This window comes from Haliotis cracherodii, unplaced genomic scaffold, assembly GCF_022045235.1.
Source record: "Haliotis cracherodii isolate W230 unplaced genomic scaffold, xgHalCrac1.p SCAF_13, whole genome shotgun sequence".
Classification (NCBI taxonomy): domain Eukaryota; kingdom Metazoa; phylum Mollusca; class Gastropoda; order Lepetellida; family Haliotidae; genus Haliotis; species Haliotis cracherodii.
Window position 1 is genome coordinate 32,651,846 of NW_027266268.1, and position 21,081 is coordinate 32,672,926.

The 21,081-nt window shown below is 41.0% G+C and overlaps 1 protein-coding gene across 1 annotated transcript; it reads left to right on the plus strand.

Annotated features, from left to right (window-relative positions):
* Positions 1-400: 400 nt before the first annotated feature.
* On the plus strand, positions 401-18,892 carry LOC139459192 (phytanoyl-CoA dioxygenase domain-containing protein 1-like). The gene is made up of 11 exons (XM_071240646.1): positions 401-449; positions 2,989-3,126; positions 4,298-4,373; positions 5,232-5,279; positions 6,800-6,855; positions 8,775-8,837; positions 10,617-10,638; positions 12,798-12,923; positions 14,647-14,775; positions 14,939-15,065; positions 17,142-18,892. Exons 1-11 carry the CDS (start codon positions 423-425, stop codon positions 17,194-17,196), a joined length of 867 nt encoding a protein of 288 aa, XP_071096747.1. The 5' UTR covers positions 401-422; the 3' UTR covers positions 17,197-18,892.
* The last annotated feature ends 2,189 nt before the right edge of the window (positions 18,893-21,081 follow it).

A 21,081-nucleotide genomic window follows, 5' to 3' on the forward strand; every position in this document is an offset into this window, starting at 1 on the left:
TTTCTCTTTCTATTTTTATCTCTGCTTCTTATATTTGCTTATCGCACCAATTAAACAAGTGTGTTCATCGAATAGTTTGAGCTTTATTCTACGACTCGCGTTCATCACGTTAGTCTGTCAGACAGACCCTGAAACAAATATATCCAACTAGCCCATGCAAGTCTATAATGTTCGGCAAGTCTAGATTACTGCTGTATCTGAAAATGAAGAAATTCTATGGGATCCTTTTATTCTTATTTTATAACTATAATTCAACAACTGGTTTGTTTGTTTGGTTTTTTTTTTATAAAAGGGTCATTTCAGAGACTAAATGTCAGTCTACCATCACAAGGGAGACTGAGGGGGCTCAGCGCAAAACTCTGTGACCTTGATCTTGTTCTTCGCATACTAGTAGGTCGAGGTCGATTTAAAGGTCGCCAGATATGGACTTCGAGGGAGTCAAATCTCAGGTTAATTTTCTTTCATTCTGATTTATTTCCAGGTCATTACCCAAAAGGATTAACTTACAGCAGTTAGAAACGTCTTGCTTATTAATATGTCAACGTATGTCAATGCAGATTTCACTCATCGTTTAACGATTATATTTTGATTGCTGTCGTAAACCTGCCTCATTTTGAGGGTGTAGTCGGGTGGGTTTGTGAAGCCATTACCGCATGTTGGAGTCTTCAACTCGACAGCGCATCGTGGATTACGTAGCTAAACTGTGTATTATGTGGGCCGATGTCCACTTGTAATGCCTGGGCGACAGAGATGGTTAGTAAAATCACTGACATGTGTTTGATAAAAATAATATCTAACAGCAGCTCACCGATCTAGACCCTTGCTAAGCACATGGCTTCGCATGTTGGAAATCGAGGTTTGGAAATACGGGATAACTGTCCGTCAATCCAGTGACAGTGTCAGACGCTCAGTGCAATCCATGCCCATGATTTTTTCGTTTATGTAGGAATATCCAACTGGTGGGATCAATATCGCGGAATACACATCCGGGAATATTTACTCCGATAAGCTCACCCAAGGTGCGAAGAGTTATCTCCCATATGTTGTAATCGCGAGGCACTGTTTTAGTGATCCACGAAGGACACTGATATAGACATGATAGACCTACATTTAGAAAAGATTGTTTAATCATCACAGTTTGGCTTCTTCACATAAGAAGTTAAAATTGTTTTGTGAATTCAATGAACATATTATTATGCTTCTGCATGAAATTATTACCTATATGATATTGTAATATTTAATTACAAGTTTTTTCAGAGAGGATATGTGCAAAATAGTATGTTTTTTATTCAAATTAGACTTAAAAACATCGTCAGTATTTCACAGTTTTGTCAACACCATGTTCCTCCACATGTAGTGTATGTAGCGGCCATAAAATTTCAGAGTCCCGTGATGGGATTCGAACCACATACATTCTGATCAGAGGTCAGATGCCTTGTCCACATGACCAAAGAGGTTAACCCCGTCAGCAAGCTGACAAGGTAAGGATGTCATCTGTGGGATGACTCCACGCCCTGCTACATGTACAAGAGAGAAGACCCCAGGAACTTTTTGTAAAAATACACATTTTTATTAAAACTTTTTATTGTTCCTGATATATTAATATATAGTTTAATAAATGTACGAGGTAAAAGGAGTAGAAAACCACCCGAAATTTCAAAATTAAGATTTTAATAAGCCATCACTATAACAATAGGGAATGAATCTTGAAACCAATGTACAATATTTACATAAACACAACAAATTTATATACAAATTGTTTGTCCATGGCCAGCAACATTACTAATACATTAAGCCAAACGTGACCCGCTCTCCTTTATTCCTGTTATTAGCTGATGGTCAAGCAAAACAAAAAACTGAGCAAACTTTTGACAAAAAGGTGTCCATCTGTAAGCTGTGTGTACTGGCTATGAACCCGTGAAGATCCGAGGTGGAATAGGTCTTCAGCAACCCATGCTTGCCGTAAACGGTGACTGCTTGTCGTAGACGGCGACTAGCGGGATCGGGTGGTCAGGCTCGCTGACTTGGTTGATGCATGTCATCGATCCCAATTGCATGGATCGATGCTCGTGAGATTAATCACTGGATTGTCTGGTCCAGACTCAATTATTTACAGACCGCTGTCATATAGGTGGAATATTGCTGAGTGCGGCAACAAACCAACCAACTACTGGCTATGTCATAAGAAGACAGTCAATGAGATTGAGATATTTAGCTGACAAGTTTTATCCATAACAGCACGAGAAGCTTTTGTTTTGTCGTTTTTTATTCAAAAGTATAACAAAAGTTTTTACAGTTTTTGGTATTGCTGTTCTCTATGTAGTATACAGAACCATGCAGTATTGATTACAGCCATAAAAGATATGGTTTGAATTACCCAACAGCCCTAATTGAAGGTGCTGACTCCTTTGTTACTTACTGGTAATGACACACTTGAAAATGTGTAACTGTAGTTCACTAACATTGCACAGTCTTAAAGCAAACAACACCTACCTCATCTTCCGGGGCACCAGAGGTAACTGACTTTAAAAGTCCAGTTTCCACCCTTGCCGAACTAGGCTGGAATTACTGGGCTCGATCGTAGCGCCACAAGTGGCTATTATCAGTTATGCCACTTCTAAGCATCGCGAAGTGCATCAAATCATGTGAGCACCATGATTTAAATCATGAAACAATTTGGAAAATATCTGTTGACAAGGAGTTGGCGATGCACATGCTTTACAAATCCTGCAATTGACCGAAATCTGCTTGACAGTTTACAAACCGAATTTTGATTTTGTTGCACGATTTTGATTGGACTATGTCCAGTCAAAATGTAACTCCATAATTCCAACCTAGTTCGGGAAGGGTGGGAACTGGACTTTTAGTGTCAGTTAACTCTCGTGCCTTGGGAAGATGCACCTTCCTATGGCAACTACTCTATTATTGACCCTGGTCATCGGTAAAATAAGGTTGAATCATGTATGACAGAGTTTTCCTCGCACACAGCTCCAGAAAGACGGTTATGCTGTCATCCCAAATTTCCTTGACGACACTGATATATCGGCACTACGTCATGAATGCAGCAACATCATCAACGCCATGGACCCAGCACAGCACCACACCATTTTCTCTACCACAGAACAGGTAACCATGGTAACCATTCATCAACAGGTGGATAAAATGGTGCAATTGTTGGAACAATGGATGAAGGGTGGAGAAGTCCTATTATTCTTGAAAATGTTCTGTTTTATTCTAAATTAGTAATATGGTAATAATGTACTGTCATGAGTCCTCTGTCTTAGAACTTGAGAACCTGAATGGCTTGCGTTAGTGAATACAGATTTGTTGATATTCTTTTCATCATGACAAGAAGATGTTGTCAGGATGGTGGCCCAGGTTAGGTACCAGACATACCATTTTGATACAGTGAATGAGTGAGTTGGGTTTAACATCGCTATTAAGAGTATTCCAGTTATATCGCGGCGCTTAATGTAGGAGGAAAGCCCGAGGTGATGCAGGTCTCAGACGTTTACCACTTCGGTGAAACCCTGCGAGCACGGGTATGGTGCTGACAAACCTAAAAAACATAATCCGGGCGAACCAGGTTTCAGACACACAATCATAGGTCTCTGGCATGCCCTCGGACGCAACTCTGCACAGCAAATCGCTTTGCCTCAGACGACTGGGCCACGCGTGACACATCAAGCTTTCCTGAAACTTTAAGCTTTACTAACACATCAGGCTTTCCTAACACGACAGGCTTTCCTAAAACCTCAAGCTTTCCTAACATGACAGGCTCTCCTAACACTTCAAGCTTTCCTGACACTTCAAGCTTTCCTGACACTTCAAGCTTTCCTAACACATCAAGCTTTCCTAACAGGCTTTCCTAACAGGTTTCCTGACACCTCAAGCTTTCCTAACACCTCAAGCTTTCCTAACACCTCAAGCTTTCCTAACACTTCAAGCTTCCCTAACACTTCAAGCTTTCGTGACACTTCAAGCTTTCGTGACACTTCAAGCTTTCCTAACACCCCAAGCTTTCCTAACAGCTCAAGCTTTCCTAACACCTCAAGCTTTCCTAACACTTCAAGCTTTCCTAACACCTCATGCTTTCCTGACACCTCAAGTTTTCCTGACACTTCAAGCTTTCCTAACACCTCAAGCTTTCCTAACACCTCAAGCTTTCCTAACACCTCAAGTTTCCAAACACCTCAAGCTTTCCTGACACATCCATGATTTTGCAAAAGTGTTGAAAGCAGTGTTTACCGAACTTTCTCTCTATTGTATTTTTTAAAATTTGGATTGATATTTTCAGACAAATGATGACTATTTCATGACAAGTGGTGATAAAATTCGATTTTTCTTCGAGAAGGGTGCACTTGATAAAGAAGGTGAGAGAACTGTCGAGATGATAAATGTTTGATGTATTCTTATAAACAAGATAAAGAAGCATTTCCATCAAAAGATTGACCGTGTAGATAAGTGTTCTGAAATCCCTTAGTCGACTGATGACACAAAGAGAATATTGTGCTTGTTATCTATACAAAATTTCATTACAATATGTTCAAGCATGAAGTTTCTCCAGCTAAGTGGGTTTTTTTCTTTTGTCTCATTTCCTGGTGATAAAATTACATAAACATATGATAAGCAGATAAAAGCCTGACGAAGACCACGACCATTTGTGCCAAATTCTGCAAGAACATTCTGTCAGTACTCTAAAATAGGAATCTTTTGCTGTTATTTAATGTTTTCAATACTTGTGTACTTGTAAAAAATAATACTGTTTTCGACCTAATAAGCGTCCAGGGCGTTCTCCAAAATAAAAATAGGGGGCTCTTATTAGAATATTATTTTTGTGGAAAAAAACAGAGTTGAAAGATCGTAAATTCCATGGTTTATGCTCACAGCCTGAAATGTTTATGTACGACAGATATATTTTCCAGAATTTAATTGCTCATAATTAAGGTTGCATATATGACCCATGAGTGTGTATTATACATGAATAAATAAGTCTTGTGTGATTAATCGGAAGAGGTGCTTATTAGAGCGGGGGCGCTTATCATGTCGAATACGGTATGCTCATTAGTCAGAGCATATACCATTTATATCATGTGTAGTAACATGCTATCACATGCTATTCCACATGATATCAACATCAGGAAAATTATTTGTTTAATTTTAGAGGAGAGACGTGCATTGTGTAATATAAGATTTCATGTTAGTCTAGTATGCTGGTCGTTTGTCCTCAGGGGTGCTGCAAGTGGACAAGCAGCACTCAGTCAACAAAATAGGCCATGGTAAGTCCACAGCTCATCACTTGGGTTTTATCCACCTCTGTTGAAAGTTTCAGATCTGTTCTAAGACTTGGTTATGTCGTGGATTGTAAAATCTGTTGCATGGTTTATAAGTTAAACACAGAAACGGCTCTGGAAAGACGGTTCTGTATCCCCCTGATTTTGTTTCTAGGTTTGTCACCACCATACCTGTGCTCATGGTTTCAAAGAAGGTGTTCTAATACATGCATCACCTAGGGCTTTCCTTCCACATCAAGCAGTCTCACGGTGATATAACGATAAAACTGTAATACTGTTCAAAGCAGTGTTAAACCCAACAGTCACACCCATCCATCCATCCATCCATCCATCCATCCATCAACTCACTCACCCACTCACTCACTCAACCACTCAACCACTCACTCAACCACTCACTCAACCACTCAACCACTCACCCACCAACCCACTCACTCATTCACTCACTCACTCACTCACTCACTCACTCACTCACTCACTCACTCACTCACTCAACCCACCCACTCACTCAACCACTCAACCACTCACTCAACCACTCACTCACTCAACTACCCAACCACCCACTCACTCACCCACTCACTCACTCACTCGCATCTGTAATGTTATAATATTTCATTATATTTAACGTGATTAAGGGTGTGATTGGGTAGCCTTGTGGTGAAAGCTGTCACTCACAGTCCCCTGGTTTGAGTCTCCACGTGGGTTTTTGTTAAGCATACTCCATGGGCATTCTAGGTTAGATTTGGTCACCAGCAACCCGTGCTTGTCGTAAGTGGCGACCAAATAGATCCAGTGGTCAGGCTTTGTTGATTGGGTGTCAGCGTTGTCCAGCATCGTGGATCATTGCTCTTAATATCAATCACTGGATTTTCTGCTCCAGAGTCGATTCTTTACAGACCGCCGTCATGTAGCTAGCAAATGAGTGTGACATTCAACATGTGAAAGCTGGCATATTGCTAGAAGCTGCATGAAACATGCTTGCTCACTCATATATAGTGAGTGTGTTGGGTTTTACGCCGCTTTTAATAGTATTACAGTTATATCGCATTGTGTCAGCTTAATGTGGGAGGAAAGCCCGAAGTGATGCAGGTCTCAGACGTTTACCACTTCGGTGAAACCCACAGGTATGGTGCTGACAGACCTAGAAAATTAGTCGGGGTGAACCAGCATTCGAACCCACAATCATAGGTTTCTGGCATGCACAAGGGACACAACTCTGCACAGCGAATCGCTGCGCCTTAGACATGCCCGAACTCATATTGAAGAGGATCAGTGGGGTAGCCAAGTGGTTAAAGTGTTTGCTTTCATGCTGAGGACCTGGGTTCAATTCCCCACATGGTTACAATTTAAATAGCAAATTTCCGGTGTCCGTGCAATGATATTCCTGGAATATTGCAAAAAGCAGCATAAAACCACACTCACTCACTCACTCACTCCCTGATATTAAAGAAAATATGTTCCATGAGATGAAATGTAAAGAAATAATGAGATATTTACGTTTTTTTCAGCTCTCCATATTCTGAACCCGGTGTTCAGACGGGTCACCTTCAGCGATAGAATGAAGGTGAGTTCCACAGCTGGAATAACATTCCAAGAATTGTCAAGCTTTCTGCAAAGTGTACTTCTCAAATAAAGTTGAGGATCACCCGATTATTTCACATTGTTATCATGGTTAATGTTAATCTGTGATGGCATGGCAAAATAGTTAAGGGCCATCTGAAAGAAATCGAGGTTCCTTAATTCTTTTTAATAGTATAGGGAATCTCCCCCTCGTGTCTTTGATATCAAATATATCAACACAAGTTGATAAAAGTTGATCAACAAGTGTTGATATATTTTATATCAAAAGACATGAGGGTGAGATTTTATTTATAATCCAACATCATTCTTCTAACATTTTCAGTTTGTACACAGTAATAAGTATTGTCTTAAGCGTAAAATTACTGCTAACAGCTTCAGTAGCAGAGCCATTAGTGATGTCATTTGATTGTGACGTCATGGTAACCAATGACGTCACAGTGGTCTGCAAAGAATTGTGATGCCATTTCATAACAGCGATATCTACAATGTAGATATCGCTTGATCTCACCCAAGGATATCTCCTGTGGAAGCCAGATTTGGATGATAAATTGGTAAACATGGTCTGAATAATCTAGGAACACAGCATGTTATTATCCTTTGCCATGAAGTGGGGCATGGGATATATGGTCTTCGTGCAACAAATGTTCTCAAAAACTATTTAAGTTTGAGAAATGAAATTGTTACTGGTCAAGATCTCAAATGAGTTCCAAAATTGGTATCTTAAATTGAGTTATGGCCCTTGCTCCGTGCTTTTCAACTTTGTGCACACTCAAAAACTATTAAAGTTGTATGAATGAAAGTTTACATGCTTATCTAAGAGATACTTGTCAAGACTGAGTTTGAAAATTGGTGTCATAAATTATGTTTTCAAGAGTTACATCCCTTGCTACATGTTTTTAGACTTTGTGCATACACAGTTATGACCCTTGATCCATGTTATTATTTTTTATTTAGTGCATAGTGTCTGCAATGGGGAAACCTTTCTGAGAAACTTCTGAAGTTACATGAGTGAAAATATGCATACCTATGAAGACTAAGTTCGAAAATCAGATTTTCTTGTGACGTAAATACACCCCAATGCCGATCACTTCCTAAGACTTTATAGGACCTTTTTTTTATAGTTAATGTTAACTTCCATTTTATTTACTACCATTTGAGTAAACAAAATTCTAATATGCCCCATAGCGAGAAATAGTGTTAATGCTCTTTTCTTGTTTAGCTATTTTCGGAAGTCGGATCAGTGTTTGAAATTGCCTCTTGGATTGTTTGGGGAAAGAAGGACTTTTACATAGATAGTTCCTTAATGATGATGCAGCCATCAGCAAAGTCATGGTCTGACGTAGATTCAATACTGCTGACTGACCAATCAGACTGCAGGATTTTAAAATGTCATGGTCGAGTGCATTTTGACTTTGGCCGAGTTTAAATTCATCATTACTTAAATAGATAATCATCCCCGTCTGTCTTCTCAGTCCCCACCTCACGTGATTTCATTTGTTATTTTGTCCTTCACCTTGAAACTTCCACTTCCTGTTCATGATTTTGAACCTTCAGAATAGTCTATGATTGAGCTAACTGGTTCCTAACTTATTTTGGTTTTGGGATTCCAGGACCTTAAAACCTGAAAGTTAAGCAAAAAAATTTAAACCTTTTAACACACCTGACTGAAATTTAAGTTAGAATAATTCATGGCCTGTTTGTGTGGCGCTGTTGTGAGCATCGCCGTGGTAACCATAGTGGAAAAATCTACACTCTTTACACAGCCATTTGTGTTCAAGATTTTGTGTATGCATAGTTAGTTGGGCTCAACAAAATGTTCTGATTATTGAAATATAAATTTCCTTGTGCCTTTATTTTCCAAGGGGTGTCATTTAGTATACATGTAAAGTGTTCTGGTTTCAGGATATGTTGCGAGCTGTTGGGATGGTGGAGCCCACCGTGTGTCAGAGCATGTACATCTTCAAGGTAACCCATGAAGGTCTTCAGCAACTCATTCTTGCCGTAAAAGGAGACTATGCTTGTCGTAAGAGGCAACGAACGGGATCGGATGGTCAGACTCGCTAACTTGGTTGATGCATGTCATCGTATCCCAATTGTGTTGATCGATGCTCATGATGTCAATCACCGAATTGTCTGATCCAGACTCGATTATTTAGAAACCACCGTCATTTGGCTGGAATATTGCTGAGTGCGGCGTTAAATAACAAGTATACAAAATAATCATGTTACCTTACCTTACCTTAATTAATTTTATTATGGACTTGTTTTATTATTAATTCATCTTGTTATTAACTTGTTTTGTTGTGAACTCATATTATAATTAACTCCTTTTGTTTTACCCCTGACCTAAAATGGCGTAGGTATATAGTTATACCAAGGAATTCCGTCCATCCGTCTGCCCATCCGTTTGCCCATCCATCTGTCCTTCCAAGTACATTTTTTTGTGCGACCTATAACTTGAAAACTACTGCATTGATACTTCATACTTGGTGAATACTTTCTCTTCCAATAGGAGAGGTGCAGTGTAAAGTTTAATTTCGATAAGTGGATTTTCTAAAAAAAGATTGCCTTTTTTTTCTTTTTTTTTAACTTAGAAATATGTTAGTCGAAGTCAGGGGTATTAGTGAGCCCTGCTCACTTTGTGCCTTGTTATTAATTCAATTTATTATGAACTTGTTTTGTTATCAACTCCTATTGAAGATCAGTGAGCTGAAGAGAAGTTCAGCTTTACTGTCATTATTGGTCCAGCCATCAGCTCAGACTGGCAGGGGGGCACAGGTGGCCCAGTCGTCTAAGGCGCCGCGATTCGCTGTGCAGAGTTGCGTCCCCTGGACACGCCAGAAACCTATGATTGTGGGTTCGAATCCCGGTTCGCCCCAATTATGTTTCTAGGTTTGTCAGCACCATACCCGTGCTCGTGGGTTTCACCGAAGTGGTAACCGTCTGAGACCTGCATCACTTCGGGCTTTCCTCCCACATTAAGCTGACACGCCGTGATATAACTGGAATAATGTTAAAAGCGGCGTTAAACCCAACTCACTCACTCACTCAGACTGGCAGTTTGTTTCAAGAAAGATTGTTGCATTTATATATTTGAAAATTCCATATGTTGGCTTGTTTGAAAGGTCTGCCAGTGTGTTGGAGGTGAGGTAAGGTGAAATGGGGTTTAAAGTCATCGCATTCAAGAAAGTTTCACTCATACTGACTTCAAACTGACCAGTCCATGTTTTATCCCCTTAATGCCGAATGCCAGGCAGGGTAACAAGCACTACCATTTTTGAACACCTTTTGGTCAGTGATCGTCCAGACGGTCCCAATGAACTGGAAATTGACGAAAAAGCATCCCCCACACAATTACTGTTACTTCACCCATAGAACAGTGAGGCACAGATGGCTTCGTCGTCTGAGGTGCCATGATCGCTGTGCAGAGTTGTGTCCCTTGGGCACACCAGAAATCTATGATTGTGGGTTTGAATCCCAGTTCGCCCTGATTATGTTTCTAGGTTTGTCAGCACCATACCCGTGCTCGTGGGTTTCACCAAAGTGGTAAATGTCTAAGACCTGCATCACTTCAGGCTTTCCTCCCACATTAAGCTGACACGCTGTGATATAACTGGAATAATGTTAAAAGCGGCGGCAAACTCACTCACTCACTCACTCATAAAACAAGAAAATAATTTGGTGCCTCATCATAAGTTCTTGTTTCCTGTCTTTATCTGAAGAGTATTTCTCATCACATTTCAGCAACCTGGCATCGGAGGTGAAGGTAATTATTAAAGCTTATTTGTCTTAATACAAAACTAGGGTGAGTGAGGTGGTTTAGAAGCTCTGTGAACATTTATGGCACAGCAGGGTAGGGTAGCCCAGAGGTTAAAGTGTTCGCTTGTCACACCGAAGACCCAAGTCCGTTTCGCCACAAGGGTACAATGTGCGAAGCCCATGTCTGGTGTCCCCCGCTGTGATATTGCTGAAATAAAGCGGCGTAAAACAATACTCACTCTTGGCGTGAGAGAACGTTTTGAAATATTATTTAGTGACATTTATCAAATCACTTTATTATTTATCAATTTATCAAAGAGTGAAACTTCAGTGGAAGAGTAGGACTGTAGTTTGGTTGTCTTGGACGCATACGTTTGTTTGTTGTTTAACGCTGCACTCAGCAACATTCCAGCTGTATGACGATGGTATGTTAATAATCAAGTCTGGGCCAGATAATCCAGGGATTGACATCATGAGCATCCATCCATGCAATTGGTTTATGATGACATGTTATTGACCAAATAACCGAGCCTGACTACCCAATACATTCAGCAGGGAGCCTGGCACATTTATCTTACCCAGAATCCACATGAAGCATAAGATATCTCACAGATGTAAGAATATTTTTAGATTATCATGTGTGATTGAGTATTTGATACCCTGGAAATATAGCATTTGAAACCTAAAGCTTAAACTGTTGGTTATGGCGTAAGGGTAGTGGTGTGGTTGAAACATTTGTTCATCCGTCATGCCTAGGTGCTGGGTTTGATTCCCTACATGGGTACAATATGGGAAGTCTATTTCTGGTGTCCCCCTGAATATCGAAATATGTGACCCCCCAGGAGACCTTTCAGGTGCTAGGATACAATTGTGATGTGATGTTGTAAAGACGTTTGACGTCAATTTACTTTAGTGAAGATCGCCATGTGTGTGGGCCATACAAAAATATCTTATTTATCTCTTGTTAGTTCATAATGTAACAGGCGCCGCAATTTGCTGTGCAGAGTTGCGTCCCTTGGGCACGCCAGAAATCTATGATTGTGGGTTCGAATCCCGGTTCGCCCCGATTATGTTTCTAGGTTTGTCAGCACCATACCCATGCTCGTGGGTTTCATCGAAGTGGTAAACATCTCAGGCCTGCATCACTTCGGGCTTTCCTCCCACATTAAGCCGACACGCCGCGATATAACTGGAATACTGTTAAAAGCGGCGTAAAACCCAACTCACTCACTCATAATGTAACAAAAACATTATTTCAAAACCTTTCAGCATACATGTCTACTTTCGATTCATCGGACATTGTGTCTGAAAACTGCAATTATTATTTAAATATTTATAAGTCGGAAAATGAGTCCAAATGTATCTCTGTAATAAATTTGATTGGAAGCATGTTAATTGTATTTTTGTGTTCCGAAGATAAAATACAATGAAAAGTCAAAATGTTATTTTTCACCCATAAGGTCCCTTATTTCATGGTTGGTCAGGGGCGGTCTGGTAGCCTAGTGGTTAAAGCGTTTGCTCATCACGCCGAAGACCTGGGTTCGATTCCCGACATGGGTACAATGTGTGAAGCCCATTTCTGGTTTCCCACACCGTGATATTGCTGGAATATTGCTAAAAGTGGCGTAAAACCATACTCACTCACTCACTCACTCACTCACTCACTCACTCACTCACTCACTCACTCACTCACTCACTCACTCACTCACTCACTCACTCACTCACTCACTCACTCACTCACTCACTCACTCACTCACTCACTCACTCACTCACTCACTCACTCACTCACTCACTCACTCACTCACTCACTCACTCACTCACTCACTCACTCACTCACTCACTCACTCACTCACTCACTCACTCACTCACTCACTCACTCACTCACTCACTCACTCACTCACTCACTCACTCACTCACTCACTCACTCACTCACTCACTCACTCACTCACTCACTCACTCACTCACTCACTCACTCACTCACTCACTCACTCACTCACTCATGGTTGGTCACAGAGAATATCTCTGAATATTCTTAAGGCAGCGTAAAATCTGAATCACTCAATAATACAGTCGCCCAGAGGTTTCAATTGTTATAATGATGCCTTCGAATTTTAACCATTGGTGTTAACGAGCGGTATGACGGTATATCTGGTGTCTCCCCTACAGTGGTGCCGCACCAGGACTCCACGTTCCTGTACACCGACCCCATGAAGCTGGTGGGGATCTGGATGGCACTGGAAGACGCCACAGTGGACAATGGCTGTCTGTGGTTTATCCCAGGATCTCACAAAGGTATGGATTTTCACCAGTAGAATTGTCATTCAGTATTCCACATGCTAAAGGCACCATTAAATTCATAACAGCACGGGCAGAATATGTTCCTGGACCACGGGCTGATCACAGAAAGGTCTGGCTAATTAAAGAATCTTGAAATTAATGTGAGAGTGAATTAGATGCAAAAAATGCGAGTGGTCTTTGTTTGCATTAATGAAACTTCACATTTATGTCTGCAAAATGACTATCAACAATAAGATGACCTCACTGCACACTTTGGATAGCGGAAATACCAGCTTGAATATAAACACAAACACAGTTTATTGAGCAGCAGTTGTAACAAGTACATAACAATGTCATTAAAATAATAGGAATTACACAATAGGCATCCGGTGAGTTATCACTGCTGGGGTCAAGAGTTCTACCCACTTGTGTCAAACTAGGAGTCATTGACCACTCCAGTTCAAGTTTGTTGACACCTTCTCCACTACCAATCAGCGCTAATAAGCAGTGCTATTTGCTGTTTGATTGGATTAAGATAATGTGTCATTCCACTTGGGATGGGGTGGGGGGAGTCACATTGATATTGAGTCACATTTTTGGTTAGGGGTCAGCAGTTATATTGATTTGGAGACGCATTAATCAATTAATTAATTAATCTCTTAGGGGTATGTTCAACAGAAGTAAAATGACCAATCTCATTAAAATCAGATCTTAGTTTTCGCTACCGCTTAACAAAGATCTGAGGACATCCCATTACGGGTCACGTCAGAACGACCTTTCACGAACTTTGACCGACCAATGAAATGACTGACAATAAATCAACATTAGCCAATCAGAAGGCAGCTTTCTCGAGCTTTACGCCACAAGTTTCAAACTGGCGACTACGCTTCGAAACATATTATGACGTATTCTCTATTAAAAATTTTAAAACTGATAAAAAGAACATTCTGGAATAGCTTATAGATGGCTGATATTGTATGGATATAATCATAAAACCTGTAACTGTCATTCGGAATACCCTCTGTTAAATTTTTCGAGGTTTCATGATTAGAAAACACATTCCGCCCGTCACTTTCATGATCTGGTAAGCGACGCTCTGATTGGTTGGATGAAAGGTCGTTCTGACGTGACCCGTAATGGGATGTCCTCAGGTCTTTGTTTAGCGATAGCAAGAACTAAGATCTGATTTTAATGAGATTTTAAAATGACCAACCTGTATACTACTCAAAAGAATGATGCAAGGGAGATAACTCATTCAGGAACTTCAGGTGTTGTTATGATGGCGCATGAATTGTATCAGTAAAGTTGACAGTTTTAAGCATAGAATGTCACCCTGATTATGTCGTGTGTTGTCTTAGTGTTTTTGGAATGATTGTGTGTGTGTGTGGAGATTATCGTTTGTCAGTTGTATAATGAAATTTTAACGTTTACCTGAAGCAGCAAGTTCTGTTGTCTATCATTAGGACCACCGATTCTTTCATATTGCTATTGTTAGATAGCTTTATGGTCCACCAGTGCCGCAAACACCCCACACTGTCGTAAGATCGGAGGATCAGTGCCCACTTGCACAAAGCCATCTTAGCGCTGCGAAAATTGTAACTCACATACTCTAACATATACTTAAGATAGCTGTAGTACTAAGATCGCTTTGTGCAAGTGGGCCCAGGGGGTTACAGCGTGTGACATGGCTGACTGTATGTGATAGTGCTGTAACATTGATGTGTGTTGATGTCACCAGATGGCATTGCTGGCAACCGACGTATGATCATCAACCCAGAGCGGGGTCCAGGAAAACCAGGCACCATGTTTACAGGAGAAGTCGTCACATTTGATGACAAGAAATTTGTACCAGCTGAAGTTAAGAAAGGTAAGATTACAGATACAAGGCGACTGATTGGATTGGGTGGTCAGGTGACTTGGTTGGTTGTTGTCATGGTAATTCATGACATCATGCATCCAGCCAGAATTTTCTGAGTTGCTGATGCTAAACATTGACAATTTCTACCCATATGTTTGACCTTGCCCTTTAGGGTCGCTGGTGTTGATCCATGGTGAGGTGGTTCACAAGAGCGAGCAGAACCTGTCGTCACGATCCCGGCATGTGTACACGTTCCATGTGTACGACCAGCACAACACAGAATACAGCACACAGAACTGGTGAGACATCACATTGTAAACAACTGTTGTGTATGGAGTAGACACTATTCATGGATAACAACTTCTTGACAACAGTATACTGAAATGTTGCGTTTACAGTAATTAAAGAAGTTGTTATCCATAAATTGTGTCTATTTTGTCATCGTCAAGTTCTAAGTAATGTCTGTCAAACAGTTTAACTCTTGTGTAGCTACCACACTCTCCCACGAACACACTCGGTTGGAATTGTTGCTCATGCTTTCAGTCACTGGTTTCCTTGCCGTAAAAGGCGACTATGCTTTCCGTAAAAGGCGACCATGCTTGTCGAAAGAGGCGACTAAAGGGATCGGGTGGTCAGGCTCGCTGACTTGGTAGATGCATGTCATCGTATCCCAATTGAGTAGGTTGATGCTCATGATGTCAATCACTGAATTGTCTTTCCAGATACAATTACTTGCAGATATCATATAGCTCAAATACTGCTGAGTGCGGCGTTAAACAACAAAGAAACAACAAGCAGTCAAGATAGCCAGAATACTGCTGACTGGGATACTGAACAACATTCCCTCACTCACTCCACTTGTATTGGGTATTTAGGTGTTAAACGTTGGAGATAGACATTGTGTGTTTTCAGATTTGTGATTGTTCATTTTCAACCAACAAGGAACCCAGACGTTTCAAATGTTAAAATTACCCCACATCCAAGTACTCAATAACACTCAAGATGTGTAAAAACACAATGTTCATCCTCATCACTCACTATCCACTCTCAGTTTCTCTCCCTCACTCACTCACTATTCTTCCCTCTCTTCCTCTCAGTTTCTCTCCCTCACTATTCTTCCCTCTCTTCCTACCTCTCTTCCTCTCAGTTTCTCTCCCTCACTCACTCACTGTTTTTCCCTCTCTTCCTCTCAGTTTCTCTCCCTCACTCACTCACTATTCTTCCCTCTCTTCCTGTTTTTCTCTCCCTCCCTCACTCAGTTTTTCCCTCTCTTCCTCTCAGTTTCTCTCCTTCACTCACTCACTATTCTTTCCTCTCTTCTTCTCAGTTTTCCCTCCCTCACTCACTCACTACTCTTCCCTCTCTTCCTCTGTTTCTCTCCCTCCCTCACTCAGTTTTTCCCTCTCTTCCTCTCAGTTTTTCCCTCCCTCACTCACTCACTATTCTTTCCTCTCTTCTTCTCAGTTTTTCCCTCCCTCACTCACTCACTATTCTTCCCTCTCTTCCTATTTTTCCCTCCCTCCCTCACTCACTGTTTTTCCCTCCTTCCTCTGTTTCCCTCCTTCACTCACTATTCTTCTCTCTCTTCCTCTGTTTTTCTCTCCCTCACTCACTCACTATTATTCCCTCTCTTCCTCTCACTGTTTCCCTCACTCACTATTCTTTCTCCTCTTCCTCTGTTTTTCTCTCCCTCACTCACTCACTATTATTCCCTCTCTTCCTCTCACTGTTTCCCTCACACACTATTCTTTCTCCTCTTCCTCTGTTTTTCCCTCCCTCACTCACTCACTATTCTTTCTCCTCTTCCTCTGTTTTTCTGTCCCTCCTTCACTCACTATTCTTCCCCTCTTCCTGTTTTTCCCTCCCTCCTTCCCTCCCTCCCCCACTCACTGTTTTTCCCTCTCTTCCTCTCACTGTTTCCCTCCCCCACTCACTGTTTTTCCCTCTCTTCCTCTCACTGTTTCCCTCCCTCACTCACTGTTTTTCCCTCTCTTCCTCTCACTGTTTCCCTCCCCCACTCACTGTTTTTCCCTCTCTTCCTCTCACTGTTTCCCTCCCTCACTCACTGTTTTTCCCTCTCTTCCTCTCACTGTTTCCCTCCCCCACTCACTGTTTTTCCCTCTCTTCCTCTCACTGTTTCCCTCCCTCACTCACTGTTTTTCCCTCTCTTCCTCTCACTGTTTCCCTCCCCCACTCACTGTTTTTCCCTCTCTTCCTCTCACTGTTTCCCTCCCTCACTCACTGTTTTTCCCTCACTCACTGTTCTTTCCTCTCTTCCACTCACTATTTTCCTCTCTCACCATCTCACTCATTTACTATTTTTCCCTCACTCACCCTCTCATCACTATTTCTCACTCACTCACACATTGTTCCAGGTTACAGCCAACAGACGCCAAAACATTCTCTCCAGTCTACACGACCACACAATAGCAGCGGAGACAACTCACTGCAGATGTGATGCCACATTCAGGAGACGTCGGCATACAGCATCTCATCTTATGCCATATTTGCATGATTACTGCATAATAGAATAAGATCATACACAGATATTTTCTCCTAATTTTATAAGTTCAAAATATATATGTGGATAAGAAATACCATATAGTGCACCCACCCCTAGCAGATTCAGTATTTGGGGAATTTTGTTTTTAATATTATACGCAGAAAGAAATTACACCATACTCCTTCAGCGAATTCCTGTTAACAAACGGGTGATAAGAAACTTGGTCATTGGAAATTTGTAATTTGAGATGAAAAATCACCAGACATGTTGATTTACCATTTCAATTGTATTTTTTGTTCTGTAGGCATTGTTTTACATCTTGTATACTTGTGTATTTTCACGTAAACTAAGCCAGAAACAGCACTCAGCTGCACACACATTTTCTTGGAATCTACTGTTGATTCGGTTAAAAGTTACCCAGTGATATAACTTTAAAGGATTTTGATCCAAGTAGTGGGAAAAATTGTACCTGGAATTAAGTGTACTGATGATTAGATCACTGAAACTGGAAATGAGAAGTTTGCACCAATAAGCAGTGACAATGATGATGCCACACCAGTTGGTGAGGTTCTCCATGGATTGTAATTGCCCAATTGAGGTGCACTAATCTTAATTCTACCATGAATTTGGCAATGACTCCATTCTGAATGGTCAGTCAGAGGCTATTAAATCACAATAACCCCCCTCTGTAAGTGCTTGGGCATATACAGCGTCATATTTTATTTACAGTCTGTTGTCGGTGATTCCATAAAGATTCAAGATCAACAACCCACTCAAAACACAGCGCTCAACCCATGATGCAGACGTTTACCACTTCGGTGAAACCCACGAGCACAGTTATGGTGCTGACAAACCTAGAAACATAATTGGGGCGAAACCACAATCATAGGTTTCTGGCGTGCCCAAGGGACGCAACTCTGCACAGACAATTGTGGCGCCTTAGACGAAAGGGCCACCTGTGCCCCCTCTAACAAAGAGTTTTATAGTCAGTTAACTCACTTGCCTCAGGAAGATGCACATGGAATTGTTAACAATGACTGAATTTAACCAATTTTGTTACTCAAGTACCGACATATTAAATTTTAAGATCTGTTTAGGGTGAAATATCAATTCACTGCAGTCATAAATTCGTCATGATGAATTCATTACAGAAAAAAAAATTATATGATGATAACATTGATAACAGCCATGAGTGTTACATATAGAATCTCACCCGAGTGTGTTGATATCATATATATCAACACAGATGGATTAATATGATTAAAGTAGTAAAGCACAGTCTTGTCAAGGATGTCTCCACTTTTATCAACAATCATTCCTGTGGCAAGGGTGTCTCTACTTTTATCAACAATCATTCCTGTGGCAAAGGTGTCTCTACTTTTATCAACAATCATTCCTGTGGCAACGGTGTCTCTACTTTTATCAACAATCATTCCTGTGGCAATGGTGTCTCTACTTTTATCAACAATCATTCCTGTGGCAAGGGTGTCTCTACTTTTATCAACAATTATTCCTATGGCAAGGGTGTCTCTACTTTTATCAACAATCATTCCTGTGGCAAGGATGTTCTTCGCTGCCTTGCTCACTTTTTATGTATGCACCAGTGATTATTGTAAGGCAGCAGTATTGGAAAATAAAAGTTTTAACATTACAAGACTGTTAATGTGTTTGTTGTTTCAAAATCATAGTATTTCATAGTCATACTCTGGTCTTGCGTTGGGCGATCGGGTAGCCTAGTGGTTAAAGCGTTCGCTCGTCACGCCGAAGACCTGGGTTCGATTCCCGACATGGGTACAATGTGTGAAGCCCATTTCTGGTGTCCCCTGCCGTGATATTGCTGGAATATTGCTAAAAGCGGCGTAAAACCATACTCACTCACTCACTGGTCTTGCGTTAATGAACAGAGTTTTACAAAAACATGGTGGCAAGAGCAAGATGGAACCCACATATTTCTGATAGGAATGTTTTATCAGATGTCATTTGGATGCATTTGATTGTGTTGCGTTCAGATGACACTCGAAGCCTCCTTTGTGTGTTGTGATCACACCATGTCAAAAATCATGTCATGTTTTTTCTCTGTACTTGCCTTGTTTCTCTGCCTCGCGCGCAGCATTAAGGGGCTAAACAAGGACTGGTTGGCTCAGAGTCAGTACACTGTCTGAATGGGGAATGATATCTCGATGGGTAAGATATTGGTGCCTCATGTATAGAACTGAGGCTTAACTGAGATACCATGCCTGAGTTTAACATGGATACCCCCCTCAGATACAGTATACTGACTCCAAGCTGGTCAGTCCTTGTTTTAGCCCACTAATGCCGAGCGCATCTTTTAACATCTTTTGTATGCTGAACCTGGGGATCCCACAAAGACAGTCCAAGCATGAAAACATTCAGACAAGTCAACTCTGTTACAAAGACTTTTGTTTATTACATACAGGCTGTAATAAATATGGCTTTAAAAGCCTCAAAAAGAAAGTCACATTTTCATTGTTTTAAAATACAATGTCTAAAATAGCATATAAAACTACACAGTCACAAAAACTATGCGAGCATTATAAAAATACATAGAAAAGAGCAATATGTGAAAAGAGATATGGTTTGCTGTTGGCATTAAGATGGATTTCACAGACAAGTAACTTGTAAATATCTCGCACTGCATAGTCACTCAGGGGCTACAGACACTCGCCATTGCTGTTTTGTAAACACTTAACCCTTATCCGAGTCATTCTACCCTTACAACCTTTAAAGCCTTTCTCTAGTTAGTACCCTGTCCCCATACCCTATCTCCTGCTCGTATCTTGTAATATTTAACACATTGTAACAGTTGGCACCCTGTAACTCACTCAAACCTTTTTCCCTTACAGCATACCTGTTTTCCTTATCCAATACCCCATTCCCAATGCCATACTTCATATCCCATGCCAGTGGGGGCACGTGTGGCCCAGTCATCTAAGGCGCCGCTATTCACTGTGCAGAGATGCGTCCTTTGGACATGCCAGAAACCTATGATTGTGGGTTTGAATCCCTGTTTGCCATTATTTCGTCTCTAGGTTTGTCAGCACCATACCCGTGTTCGTGGGTTTCACCAACAGTGATAAACGTCTAAGACCTGCATCACTTCAGTCTTTCCTCCCACATTAAGCTGACATGCCGTGATATAACTGGAATATTGTTCAAATCAGCGTTAAATCCCAACCCTCCCTCACACACTTGTTTTCTACACTCATATGCCTTTCTTGTCCCACACCAATTTCTTTATTCCATACCCCATATCCCATACTTTCTTTGCCCTATATCGCTTCCTTATCCTATAGCCCTTGTTCCATACCCGCTTCCTTATTCCATACCCCATATCCCATACTTTCTTTGTCCTATATCGCTTCCTTATCCTATAGCCCTTGTTCCATACCCACTTCCGTATCCCCTTGTCATTCCTTCAGCCATTCCCCTTCCTTATCATGTACCCCTTATTCCACAGCCCTTACTTAAATTAACCAATATGAAAAACAGTATCCAATCCTTAACCAATACTCACACTTGCACCCTACCTCTACCTTATCTCATACCCCTTACTATATTCAGTCTCCACTCTCATCACCCCACATCCTCACTACGTTGACAGGATATTTTCATCACATGAAATCAAGTAACAAATAAGGATACACATTTGTACATGTTGTATATATCCAAGCTTTACATATGGTAAGTAAAGCTGAAGGGTTGTTGTCGAATAGGATACTGACAAGATGTACTCATGGCTCAATTGTAATACAGAAATGTACTCAAGCTAACCACTGCACAGCTCTCAAGGG